This window comes from Scardinius erythrophthalmus (genome assembly GCF_964197995.2).
Source record: "Scardinius erythrophthalmus genome assembly, chromosome: 1".
Classification (NCBI taxonomy): Eukaryota; Metazoa; Chordata; class Actinopteri; order Cypriniformes; family Leuciscidae; genus Scardinius; species Scardinius erythrophthalmus.
Window position 1 is genome coordinate 11829047 of NC_138221.1, and position 14410 is coordinate 11843456.

Here is a 14410-nt window from a genome sequence, read left to right on the forward strand (position 1 = left end):
ATTTATTTATATTTGTAAAACACAATACATATTTGTCCACTGCATTTTCAATCAAACTGACCTTTGTACTTGCACATTGCTTTCTGTTTGTTTGCGAGTCGAGCTTTCCTTTGTGAAGTAGATCGAGTTTGTTTGCAAAATGCTGGATTTGTTTGTTTAATTATGGCACATCATTTGCTCCATATACTTTCTGCCCTTGGTATGTGTATTGTGCTTTGGTGTTGATGTTTATTTTGTTCTATTCCTTAACCCAGAATCGAACCGTGAGGTGCCTAGAGATTCCCACCCCTAGGTGAACCCGGTAATAATGTAGACAGACAGCAATCTCATTCAATGTCAGTCATGTGTGCAGTGAAACATAATTTATTAGCCATTTCAAAGCTTTATTGAGAAAATTAAATCATGGAAAGCGCAATAAGCAAACAATGCTTCATGGCTTTCATAAATAAAATTATTCTTGATTCAAACAGAATCAGCAGAAAATAAAAATGGACAATACAATTTTGATAAAATGAGTAAAGAGTTTAATCAATAATTACATGAAGCAAATACAAACATTAAGTAAAAGTGAAAGTGAATGAAACACATCTCTCTCTTTACTGACTGAGCCAAAGCATCTCAAAAGAAGAGAAGAAAAGTGTCCAATTTCAAAGATACATGGAAATTTATCTTGTATTTGCATTGAAGAGTAGAAGTGGAAGACAAACTAGATGTTCTGATGAAAAACAATGAAGAACGAGTTAAACATTTATATCAGATCCATGTCTCTTTAAAGTGTTATGGCCTCTTCCTCTCCAATGTGAATTTTCTGGTGCTCTTTAAGTTCATCTTCTGTAGTAAAGGACTTCCAGCACTGAAACACACACCGCTGTGTCTTTTCTGCTGTAATATTACTAATGAATCTTCTCCTTTGTGTGAATCTTCAGGTGTTTCTTCAGGACTGACGCCCAAAGAAACTGTTTACCGCACTGATCACAGTTAAATGGTGTTTCTTCAGAATGAGAAGATGTGATTTCAGAGCGAAAGCCTGAGCCGCTTCTACCCAGTGTGAACTCTCATGTGACGCTTAAGAGATGATTTGTGTCTGAAACTAGTTCTGCAGTGAACACACATGTGCGGCTTTTCTCCAGTGTGGATCCTCTCATGTATTTTCAGATGTGATGAGTTAAAGAATCTCTTGTCACAGTGTGAACACTTGTAAGGTTTCTCTCCAGTGTGGATCCTCTCATGTGTTTTCAGACTTTTTAAATCACTGAATCTCTTGTCACAGTGTGAACACTTGTAAGGTTTTTCTCCAGTGTGAATTCTCTGGTGCTGTTTTAAATAGTCCGCTGTAATAAAAGTCTTCCCACACTCAAAGCACATGTACTCTCTCACACCAGTGTGGATTTTCTCATGTTTATGTAAATTACCCCGCTGTGAAAATCTCTTTCCACACACAGAACATGAATGCGGCTTCTCCTTCGTATGAACTATCAGGTGTGACTTCAGGTTTGATGCACTAAAAAAAATGTTGCCGCATTGATCACATGTGAACGGCTTCTCTCCGGTGTGGATCCTCATGTGAATCTTAAGATGTTGTTTGGTTCTGAAACTGTTTCCACACTGAACACACATATGTGGCTTTTCTCCAGTGTGGATCCTCTTGTGTTCGGTCAGATGTGGTTTTTGTGTGAAACTCTTCCCACATTGATCACATGTGAACGGCTTCTCTCCAGTGTGAACTCTCAAGTGAATCTCAAGACCTTGTTTGCTTGATAAACTCTTTCCACACTGAGTGCAGGTGAAATATTTCCTGGCTCCTCTTTTGTTTAAAAGGGCCTTTTTAGTCTTTGAGCGACTCAAAGGTTTTTCTCCAGGTTTGACATGATGTTCCTCCTTCACTTCTCTCAGTTCTTCTCTCTCCTCCTTCACTTCACTCAGTTCTTCTCTCTCCTCCTTCACTTCACTCAGTTCTTCTCTCTCCTCCTTCACTTCTCTCAGTTCTTCTCTCTCCTCCTTCACTTCTCTCAGTTCTTCAGTCTCCTCCTTCACTTCACTCAGTTCTTCTCTCTCCTCCTCCACTTCTCTCAGCTCTGACATGAAAGAAAAAGGGTTTAATCAAATTTTCAGCACATCAATAATTCAAAGAGAGAAATATGAAAGTGAGCCCTGATGTAATGGCAGAAAGTACTAGTAGACAATTGCTATAAAATATTATGATAAATAATATGGTTTCATTAATTAATTGCATGAATGAGGTATATTGATATTTCAGTTATTATTTTCAAGACATTATAGGCACAAAAGTGAGAAATATTAAATATATTTGATTAATGACACAATTACTTTGTGTACTATTTAATGTAATATTAACATTTATACAATAGTGCCTAGTGGTGTGCAAATAAAAGTATCTCTCAGTATTTGTTACGATTTTTTTAACAAGGTAAAACAATTGTCCCAACGTCTGAATCCAATGGTGTGGTAGAAGGTTTTCTGCATGCTCTGTCTTATCGGTGCACAAAGTAATTTAATTACAATTCTGTAAGCCATTCTGGAAAGTTCACTTACTTGATAGTTTGCTGTTTGCTGCTTAAAAAAATAATAAAATAATAATCTAAAATATATACACTGTATTTAAACACAATGTTGTAAACTATATTAGAAGATGTGTGACATTTTGCTAAAATAGTAGCAAAAAAAGCGAACCAGATATAAAATAAGTGTAAATAAGGGAGATAATTTGATCTGATGTTGACAATCAATATACAAATTTCTCCAACCTCCCTCTATTGACCATTTGTTGAAAATCTGTACCATTTCATAGTTTAACTGCATATCTAAAAGTGACAAAGCGCTTGAATGTTTCTAACATGAATGTTCTTCAGCATCATGAATGAATGAAGAATAAACACCAACCTCTTTGTTCTTCAGGATCTTCAGTGTGTTTCATTCTGCAGGGTTCTGGATCACTCATGTTCTCACTGTCCTCTTTAATAAACTCAGTCTTTGCAGATTTCAGCTCTTCCTGATGCTCTGATGCTCGTCTTCACTTGCAGCTGATGGGAATTTACAGCATTTATTGGAGAATTACTGTGGGAGGAGCTTCACTGATGATGTAACTGATGTGGGAGGAGCTTCACTGATGATGTGATTGATGTGGGAGGAGCTTCACTGATGATGTGATTGCTGTGGGAGGAGCTTATCTGCCAAAATATACAAAATAAAATTATATTAAAATAAAAATAATATTATACAAAAATATATCAGTTAGTGAGTGTTTTTAAACTAAATACACATCTGTAAAAAAATCTGTACATCATGTCTTTCTGTCCATCATAAAGTAAGTGATGCTCATTCAATTCATAACCCTAAAGTAATTCTCCTTCTTCATTCAAATATAGGCATATTGTTGTGGAGTCTGTCACTTCATTAAAAATCAATCTTGAAGTCTTGATGCCAGAAAATAAACTTTACTATCCAAGAAATTATCTAACAAAGTCGAGTGCTTTTGCAAAAGCAACTCCAGAGTCCAGTATCAAACATATATACACCTCAAAGGTGATCAATACATGTGTTTTTCTTATGCTTCTGCCCTGAGCCAGATATAATAGTATCATGTCTTTGATAATATTCTCATTGATTTCACTTGATCCAGTTAATAATCAATACGAATATTCTACAATATGCAGAAATAAAGAAAAACATTAATATCTTAATGTAAATTATTCCAAATAAAAAATAATAATAAGAAAAATTGTTAAACTCAGAAATAAAGGTACATATAGTAATCATCTAATACCCTCAGTCTGTTGACACCAATGAAATGAGCTTTAAGTGTCAATTTACAGGAGATCTGAAGACATCAGCATAATAAATGAGGTGAAAACAGGAACTATTGTCATGAAATAAAGAGTGTTTTCAGCAGATCTGTTAATATTGATGAGCCTCAGACTATCAACACTCATTCAACAAGCCATTCAGGGTCATCAGCAGATCATCTCACTTTATTCTGAGTGTTTGCTGTTAGAAACACATTATTTGAGTCAGGATACATGATAAAAGCCTGTAAAACTGCTCTATTGAAAGACAATACTGTTATTCCTCACAATATAGCCTAACACGGATAAATCATCAATAATAGAACAAAATAATTAAATAAATAACTTATCTGTGAACCTCTACAGGCAAATAACAACACTATAATATGTAAATTTAAAACTAGTTCGACTTTATAATAACTATTAATTGCAATAAAGTAATTAAATCATTAACATGTTACAGATTTGTATGTACAGAAACTGACAATGATCATAAAACTCTTAAAAATAAAAGAAAATGTAACGTTACTCATACAGTAATCTGCCAAAGATAAATGTCGACAAATAAATAAAGGTAAACATGAAAATGGCAACAGCAACACTTGGGCTCGATTCCCATAAATTCCCCTCACAGATCTCAAACTTTGACAATCAGTAACAGTTCTCACTGCAAACATTGAGACAATCACACAAACGAACACAAAATCGCTCAGGTGGGTTAGGGTTAGGGTTAGGCTCAGATCATGCTCGCTGCTGCGGCACTAAATGTTTATTTCAGTAAATTTCAAACTGTATAAAGTGTGTGTGATGGTTGTGTAAAGATGAGAAATACCGTGAACTGCTCTCCTCACCTCAGAAGACTTGACGCTGAAACTCAATGAGGGAAGAGACGGTGCGATAGCTATATATTTGTACACTATTATTTCCTTTCTGTGTGTGTATTTGGGTTTGACTTTGGAAGCCTGAAGGGCCAGAATGTTGATGCAACAGAGAATTCTATTTCAATAATGTCACATGGTACAAAATATTTCTCAAAATATCTATAGAATATATTACCATTTTTGGAAGGGATGTAGGTATATATGTGAGAAGCTGCCACTGAGCTGGAGCGTCTTTCTGCAGGACCTGTTCGGCTTTGTTTGTGAAATAAAATCTAGTATTTCTGGAATCAAAGATCTCTGAGAAGTGATTTCCCAAAAAGATTGAAACCACAACAGCACCCAACTGAAGAAGCCAGGTGACGTAGACACTCTAGTGTGTAATATTGAAATGAATGACTATTTAACGTTTTTTGGGTTATATTGCACTTTGCAGACAGTGCCTTCAGACTCTCTCAACCGCCTGCTCATAGAGATCAATTTATATTATAAAGCTCATATTTAGGAAATTTAGGTTGTAGCTCATTGTCTATGTTACTGTGATTGCAAATAATTGTAATTTGTGTTTTATGAGTTATTGACCCGGGAAGTTTGAATATGTGAATTGACAACTTCACTGAACTCCTTGAACTGGGCAAAAAGTTCAAGGCTGACCAAGGAGGTGCCGGCTTAGGGGAACCATAACCATGAAAGACAGAGGGTGGGATGGGAGGAATGGGAACTTGATTGGAGGCACTCTTGCACACAGGAACTAGCCTAACTAGTCTGCACTTCCAACTGGGCTTGACAGACTTTGGGGCAAAGACAGAACTGAATTTGCCTCCGGCTCCCGCACCACTTAAGTTGGCAGGGGTGCAGGAGCCGGAGGCAAATTCAGAGGTGAATGATGATCTTGAAAGGTGAATTTGCCCCTGAATTTGTCTCCGGCTCCTGCACCACTGAATTTGCCTCCGGCAATTTAAATACTTTCTTCAGTTCAACTGTTAAAGGGATAGTTCACTTTGAAAATAAATTTTGGTATGTTTTAGCTTACCTCAGGTTCATCCAAGATGTAGGTGTCTTTTTTTCCGCAGTAGTTTCAATTTGGATATTTTTAGGTCAAACCGTTCTTGTCTGTCAGTCATATAATGCAGGTCGATGGTCACTGTATCAAAACACAAGCACAGAGTCCAAATTAAAACAATTCCCCATCGTCCAAATTAAACAATTCCCCATCATAAGAACACATTGATGGCCTAAGACACGAAACGAGCGGTTTGTGTGTGAAAATGAACAGTATTTATATCGTTTTTATCTCTTGAAATCAGCACACGTCCAAATGATCTGACGGCGCGGGCGGGTATAGATGTATACATAGATGTCGCCTTGGCTACGGTTTCGTTCCGAACTGCAGTAGCAAAGGCGACATCTAGTGTATACATCTATACCCGCTCGCGGGCGGGTATAGATATATACACTAGATGTCGCTTGGCTACGGTTTCGTTCCAATGAACTGCGTAGCCAAGGCGACATCTATGTATATACATCTATACCCGCCAGCGCCGTCAGATCATTTAGACGTGTGCTGTTTTCAAGAGATAACAATGATATAAATACTGTTCGTTTTCACACACAAACCGCTCGTTTCGTGTCTTAGGCCATCAATGTGTTCTTATGATGGGGAATTGTTTAATTTGGACGATGGGGAATTGTTTTAATTTGGACTCTGTGCTTGTGTTTTGAGACAGTGTCCATCGACCTGCATTATATGACTGACAGACAAGAACGGTTTGACCTAAAAATATCAAAATTGAAACTACTGCAGAAACAAAGACACCTACATCTTGGATGCCCTTGAGATAAGCTAAAACATATCAAAAATTAATTTCAAAGTGAACTATCCCTTTAAATACACCTACTGTAGCTGAAAAAATAAAGAACTGTTTATTTCATTTGTATATTAAGTTGTGTATGTGTAATGTGTATCTTTTTTAATTTGTTGTGTGCAGTGAAATATAATTTATTAGGCATTTAAAAGCTCTATTGAGAAGCTTAAAAAAGCAATCATATCAGGCTACTTCATGGCTTTCAGAATCAGCAGAAAATAAAAAAGGACAATAACAATGAGATGTTGATAAAACGACTAAAGAGTTTAATCAATAATTACATGAAGCAAATACAAACATTAGAATTGAAAGTGAATGAGACAGATCTCATCTCAAGAGAAGAAGAGAAGAAAAGTGTCCAGTTTCAAAGATCCATGAAAGTATATCTTGTATTTGCATGGAAAAGTAGAAGTGGAAGAGAAACTAGATGTTCTGATGAAAAACAATGAAAACAAAAATTAATATCAGATTCATGTCTCTCTTAAAAGTAATATGGCCTCTTCTTCAGCTCCTGAACTTTGCCTTAAAAATATATATATATATTTTTTCCAGTGTGAATTCTCTGGTGCTCTTTAAGTTCATCTTCTGTAGTAAAGGACTTCAGCACTGAAACTCACACTGCCGTGTCTTTTCTGCTGTAATATTAATAATGAATCTTCTCCTTTGTGTGAATCTTCAGGTGTTTCTTCAGGACTGACGCCCAATGAAACCGCACTGATCAGTTAAATCAGGGGTGGGGAACGTTGATCCTGGAGGGCCGCTGTCCTGCAGAGTTTAGCTCCAACCCTGAAAAAAACATTCGGCTGCCTGCAACTTTAGTAATCCTGAAGACATTAATTAGCTTCAGGTGTGTTTGATTAGGGTTGGAGCTAAACTCTGCAGGACAATGGCCCTCCAGGATCAACGTTCCCCACCCCTGAGTTAAATGGTCTTTCTCCAGAATGAGAAGCTTAAGTGATGTGAAGCGTTTTTTACACTGAGGGCAGGACACAGATTTTTTGGCTTCTGTTTTTCTTTTCTTGTTCACGTCCATGGTCTAAAAGAAACATTAAATCAAGTGAGTTTTAATTGACTATTTTATGCAAACAACTTGCTAATCATGTCTTACTCATGTAGTTAAAGTAGTGATGGGCGATTTCGAAGCACTGCTTCACGAAGCTCAGACACCTTTATTAATCTTTTGATTCAAATCAGTGGTTCAGATTTGTGGTGGTTCAGAGCTTGAATCAAACTGTGAAATTCCCGTGGTTTCAGTAAATGAGGCTTCGTTGCCTCATAACCGTTTCAAAACGTCAATGACCTCTGTGAACCCATCATGTGGTAAACCATTGAACAAGTGTCTATGGGTTTTACCAGATTTATAGTTTTAAACATTTGTAGACATTTTAATGAGACATCTGAATAATTAAAAAGAATAATAGTAGTTAATAATCTCTTATTCGTCTGTTTAGCTGAGCAATCCATGGAAAAAAATAAAACAAGCTCTGAAAATGTATTAAAATTCCCATATTATACAGATACTTAATATTTATGATATAAGATGATTTGTTGATTGCATTTGATTGATTTCCTTCAATAACGACTAATAAAAGGTGTTATGATGAATGTTTAGCCTGAGTTTCTGTTGCATTTACACTGTTCTGACCAGTGTGTGGCGTTTCGAACGCTTCGAAATAGTGAATAATTATTGATTCAACTGATTTGGACTACACTCTAAAAAATCTTGGGTTATTTTTTCTACCCAAATCCTGGGTTTGCCTTTTAGGTCAATCTTTTGGGTTATTTTTTCAGTGTTTGTGTAGTTTTTGTGTAACCCAGATCTGGGTTCAGATGTAACAACCCAGTGTTTGGGTAGTTTTTGTGTTACCCAGATCATGGGTCAGACGTAACTCTCCAGGAATTGTGTTATTTATCACAGGCTTTTTGCAACCTCTTCAGGAGAGAGCAGTGCTTTGTCAAATTGGTGCATGTCTTCGGTAAAATGTATAATTTTTTTTATCTATAAATTAGTTATTGTTCTGTATATTGTATAATTTAATGCAAATTAAGGAACATACAGAGGTGTGATGTGAGTCACCTACACAAGTCTCGCGTCTGTCTTTTTGCACGATGAAAACGCCTGATGCCTTACATAAAATTCTATGAATTTATTCAAAAAAAGATACAGAATAGATACTGAATGGTTAATGTCATGGTGTAATGAACAGAAACTGCTCTTTGTAAATAATTGGAATCTGTTCAGGAAGCGACCTAGGCTCTTCCGTGCCGATGGCCTTCACCCCAGCAGAATCGGAGCGGCTCTTCTGTAGGACAACATCTCCAAGACGTTACACACCATATGACTAGTAAGTCAAAGTCCAAATCACAGTCTTTGCTGTCCCAACTTAATTGACATAAGTACCAATGTAGAACATTATATATAAACTGTGTCTATTCCTCGTTTAGTGAGGTCAAAAATTAAATCTACTGCAGGATCTAGGAAAAATCTAATTGTGATTAAACCAGAAAATCTCAATATTAGTGAACAAAAACAATTTCTAAAGCTAGGTCCTCTAAACATTAGATCACTCACACCTAAGGCAGTTATTGTAAATGAAATAGTCACAGATAATAGTTTCGATGTGCTTTGCCTTACTGAAACCTGGCTTAAACCAAATGATTATTTCGGTCTTAATGAGTCTACTCCACCAGGATACTCCTATAAGCACGAACCCCGTCTGATTGGTCGTGGCGGCGGTGTTGCTACAATCTATATAGATATTCTTAATGTTACTCAGAAAACAGGTCACAGGTTTAATTCGTTTGAAGTACTTGTGCTAAATGTTACACTCTAAACTATGGAGTGCAGCAAGGATCTGTGTTAGGCCCTCTCCTATTCTCAATATATATATTGAATTTATAAGAAAACATGGAATTAGTTTCCACTGTTATGCTGATGACACTCAATTATATATTTCATCACGACTAGATGAAAACGCTAAAATATCTAAATTGACAGAGTGTGTTAAAGATATAAAATACTGGATGACGTGTCATTTTCTGCTATTAAATTCAGATAAAACTGAAATACTTATTGGTCCAAAAAACTGCCCACAAAACCTTTTACAATACAACTTTAATTTAGAAGGATGTCCTGTTACTTTATCCACTACAGTAAAAGACCTGGGTGTTATACTAGACCGCAACTTGTCTTTCGAAAATCATATTTTATATGTTACAAGAACAGCCTTTTTCCACCTTAGAAACATTGCTAAGCTATGTAACAACATGTTTCTGATGCAGAAAAGTTAGTTCATGCATTCATGACATCGAGACTAGATTACTGTAATGCTTTATTAGCTGGTTGTCCTGCATCCTCAATAAACAAGCTACAGTTAGTCCAAAATGCCGCCGCTAGAGTTCTTACTAGGTCAAGAAAATATAATCATATAACACCAATTTTATCATCACTACATTGGTTACCTATAAAGTTAGTATTAATTACAAGGTATTGCTACTGACCTATAAAGCCCTAAACGGCTTGGCTCCAGTTTATTTAACGGATCTTCTATCGCCCTATAATCCATCGCGCTCTTTAAGATCAATAAATTCGAGGCTTCTGGTCATTCCTAGGATATCTAAGTCCACTAAAGGAGGGAGGGTGTTTTCACATTTAGCTCCTAAACTCTGGAATAGTCTTCCTGATATTGTTCGAGGCCCAGACTCGCTCTCCCAGTTTAAAACTAGATTAAAGATGCATCTCTTTAGCCAAGCATTCACATAATGATTACCTTTTATACTACAGTTGAATCAGATCGAATGCATTAATATTATGAACAGCAGCTATGCTAATTATTTCCCCATCTGCTTTTCTGTTGTTATCTCGGGACGCTAGACGCCTGTGAAGAGACGACTCAACGCCAGCGATGTTATGCCCTAAATTAATACATGATTAACTAACTTAATTTTTCTATGTAGATTTCTGAAATGCACTTTAAAGCGCTATACAAATAAATTTGAATTGAAAATTTGAATTCAATACAGAATATAAATGTTTAGAGAGTTAAAAATGTGTTCTCAGAACTGTACACTGATTGTTTATGGACAGGTTATGGAGTCAGTCACAGCATATTTTGGCCAATAAACAACCCAAAATGGGTTGTTTTTAATCCAGTGTTTTCTAGTGTGTAGTTCAACGTGTACATGAAATGCTAATATTTTATTTAAAGTAATTCCAATATTTAATGCTGGTTTCATGAGTGCCACCAAATGCTCTTAAATGTGTAGCAGCTAAGAGTTTATATCTGGTCAGCACATGTCTTTAAAGGGCAAAGCAAATAGTAGAAATATTATCTGAACAAATTTTTTTTTAGGATTTTCCTGGGTCAAATTAATATAAAAGGACAAAATCAGGAAAGTTAAATGTCAAAATAATTAATTGAATGTCTTTTATATTCTTGACCTGAAACAATGTAAATCTTAGTTCTTCAGTGTCATATGATGTTTGATTTTCTTAAATTGTTTATGAGGATCAAAACAAACTTTAACTAGGGCTGCTGGACCTTTTTGATGAAATCTATCATGAAAATAATCAACAACCAAGCTAATTATAGATTAATTGTGTATGCTCAATCATGTCAATTTACAGCAGTGAAAAACATTTCTATGGACAAAACGCATCTGAAAAATAACATGGTTGGTGAGAACAGAAACCATGTAATTCCTATTAATTTTATTGTAAGTTTGTGTTTACGTTGCTCACATTGCTTTTACGTCGCTTAGCCAGCTACAGAGACACTGGTAACCAGGCAACAGACAAGTGACCAATCCTGAGTGGCGATGTCACTACTACACACATTCAACCATCACGGTTCGGCACGGTCAGCCAAGTGTGCTGAGAGTTCAGGGCCGAGAGCGGTTTGTAATTGTGCCGTGCCGTACCAGGCTCAAGTGGAAACACAACTGGAACCTTTTCTGAAGGTGGAAAAGCAGCTTTTGTTTCTCAGCACATAAAGATGAACTACTTACCGTGATCTCAGACTGCGGTGATGTGGTTTCTCCACTGCATGGATCTTCATGTGTCGCTTCAGGTCTCTTTTATCAGAGAAACTCTTTCCACACTGATCACACGTGTGCGGCTTCTCTCCAGTGTGGATCCTCTCATGTGTTTTCAGAGATGTTGATCGACTGAATCTCTTTTCGCAGTGTGAACACTTGTAAGGTTTTTCTCCAGTGTGGATCCTCTCATGTTTTTTCAGATCTCCTGACAGTCTGAATCTCTTATCACAGTGTGAACACTTGTAAGGTTTTTCTCCAGTGTGAATTCTCTCATGTGTTTTCAGATATGTTGACTGACTGAATCTCTTGTTACAGTGTGAACACTTGTAAGGTTTTTCTCCAGTGTGAATTCTCTCATGTGTTTTCAGATCTGTTGACTGACTGAATCTCTTGTCACAGTGTGAACACTTGTAAGGTTTTTCTCCAGTGTGAATTCTCTGGTGCAGTTTTAAACTGTACGCTGTAGTAAAAGTCTTCTCACACTCAAAGCACATGTACTCTCTTACATCAGCATGACTTTTCTGATGTCTTTGTAAATATAGCTGCAGTGAAAAACTCTTTCCACACACAGAACATGAATGCGGCTTCTCCTTCATATGAACTGCCAGGTGTGACTTCAGGTATGATGCCCTAGGAAAGGTTTTGCCGCATTGATCACATGAGAACGGCTTCACTCCGGTGTGGATCCTCATGTGAACAATAAGGTTTGATGATTGACTGAAACTATTCCCACATTGATGGCATACATGTGGCTTCTCACCTGTATGAACTCTCATGTGAATCTTAAGAGATTGTTTGCATGTAAAACTCTTTCCACACTGAGTGCAGGAGAACGGCTTCTCTCCAGTATGAATTCTCATGTGAATCTGAAGACTAAAATTGGTTGTGAAGCTCTTTCCACACTGAGTGCAGGTGCAAGATTTCTTGACTCTTCTTCTCTTTAAAAATGTCTTTTTAGTCTTTGAGCGACTCAAAGGTTTTCCTCCAGGTTTTACATGATTTTCCTCCTCCACTTCACTCAGTTCTTCACTCTCCTCCTTCACTTCACTCTCCTCCTTCACTTCACTCTCCTCCTTCACTTCTATCAGGTCTGAAATCAAAGAAAACTCTCATTTTCAATTTTCTAAAGTTTACTGGTGGGATTCTCTCTGAAATTTGTCTGAGATCCTCCGGCCGTAATTAAAGCTTCTTCTTGTGGGAGATTCTCTGAGAACTGGTCAACTGGTCAACAAATTGTAAACCATATATAAAATAAATGTAAAATAGAACTGTTAAACTATTTAAATTTAGTTTGACCTGATGTTGACAATCAATATGAAACCTCCTTTTACTGACCATTTGTTAAAAAAAAACAGAAACTTTTGCAGCCATTTCACAGTTTAACTGTTGATCTAAAAGTGATTATGTTTTTGAATGTTTCTAACATGAATGTTCTTCAGCATCATGAATGAATGAAGAATAAACACCAACCTCTTTGTTCTTCAGGATCTTCAGTGTGTTTCATTCTGCAGGGTTCTGGATCACTCATGTTCTCACTGTCCTCTTTAATAAACTCAGTCTTTGCAGATTTCAGCTCTTCCTGATGCTCTGATGCTCGACTTCACTTGTAGCTGATGGGAATTTACAGCATTTATTGGAGAATTACAGTGGGAGGAGCTTCACTGATGATGAATTACAGTGGGAGGAGCTTCACTGATGAAGCGACCGCTGTGGAAGGAGCTTCACTGATGATGAATTGTAGTGTGAGGAGTTGATCTGCCCAAATCAAAAATATATAAGTTACTAAATTTGTTTTATGTTCATGGACTACAGAATATAATAATGTCAATTTTCCCAAATATAAATAATGGTAAGAAAAACAGTTGAAAGCATAAACAGTGTGGTGGCAAGCAATTTTATATTACTGAATAAAAGACAAACATGTATCAAATGACCGCGAGAGGAGGACATCCTTCCTTCATTATTGTCCTGACTCCCCCAAGGTTATTCTCTAGGATAAATGAAGATATGTCTCAGTTATAACTAGTTTCTAGGAATATAAGAAAATGCAAACACATAGAAAATATACAATTTCTACCACAACAGAAATAAACATAGGCAACATATAGTAACCATCAAATACCCTCAGTCTGTTGACACCAATGAAATGAGCTTTAAGTGTCAATTTACAGGAGATCTGAAGACATCAGCATAATAAATGAGGTGAAAACAGGAACTATTGTCATGAAATAAAGAGTGTTTTCAGCAGATCTGTTAATATTGATGAGCCTCAGACTATCAACACTCATTCAACAAGCCATTCAGGATCATCAGCAGATCATCTCACTTTATTCTGAGTGTTTGCTGTTAGAAACACATTATTTGAGTCAGGATACATGATAAAAGCCTGTAAAACTGCTCTATTGAAAGACATTACTGTTATTCCTCACAATATAGCCTAACATGGATAAATCATCAATAATGGAACAAAATAATTAAATAAATAACCTATCTTTGTGAACCTCTACAGGCAAATAACTACAACACTATAATATGTCAATTTAAAACTAGTTCGACTTTATAATAACTATTAATTGCAAGAAGTAATTAAATCATTAACATGTAAAGTTTCCGTTGTCAAACTTCATTAATATTTCTCTATATTCTCATGGATGTATAGATTTGAAATTTTTCTCGTTCATTACTCATACAGTAATCTGCCAAAGATAAATGTTAAAAAAAAGAAATAAAGGAAAACATGAAAATGGCAACAGCAACACTTGGGATCGATTCCCAAAAATTCCCCTCACAGATCTCAAACTTTGAGGTGCCAGCTTAGGGGAACCAT

At 36.4% G+C, this 14410-nt stretch overlaps 1 protein-coding gene across 1 annotated transcript; it reads right to left on the reverse strand.

Annotated features, from left to right (window-relative positions):
• Nucleotides 1-505: 505 nt before the first annotated feature.
• LOC308692698 (uncharacterized protein) lies at nucleotides 506-3031 on the reverse strand. The gene is made up of 2 exons (XM_081368975.1): nucleotides 2902-3031; nucleotides 506-2075 (listed from the first exon to the last, which is right to left on the reverse strand). The coding sequence occupies exons 1-2, from the start codon at nucleotides 2957-2959 to the stop codon at nucleotides 1039-1041; spliced, it is 1095 nt and encodes a 364-aa protein (XP_081225101.1). The 5' UTR covers nucleotides 2960-3031; the 3' UTR covers nucleotides 506-1038.
• Between the last annotated feature and the right edge of the window lie 11379 nt (nucleotides 3032-14410).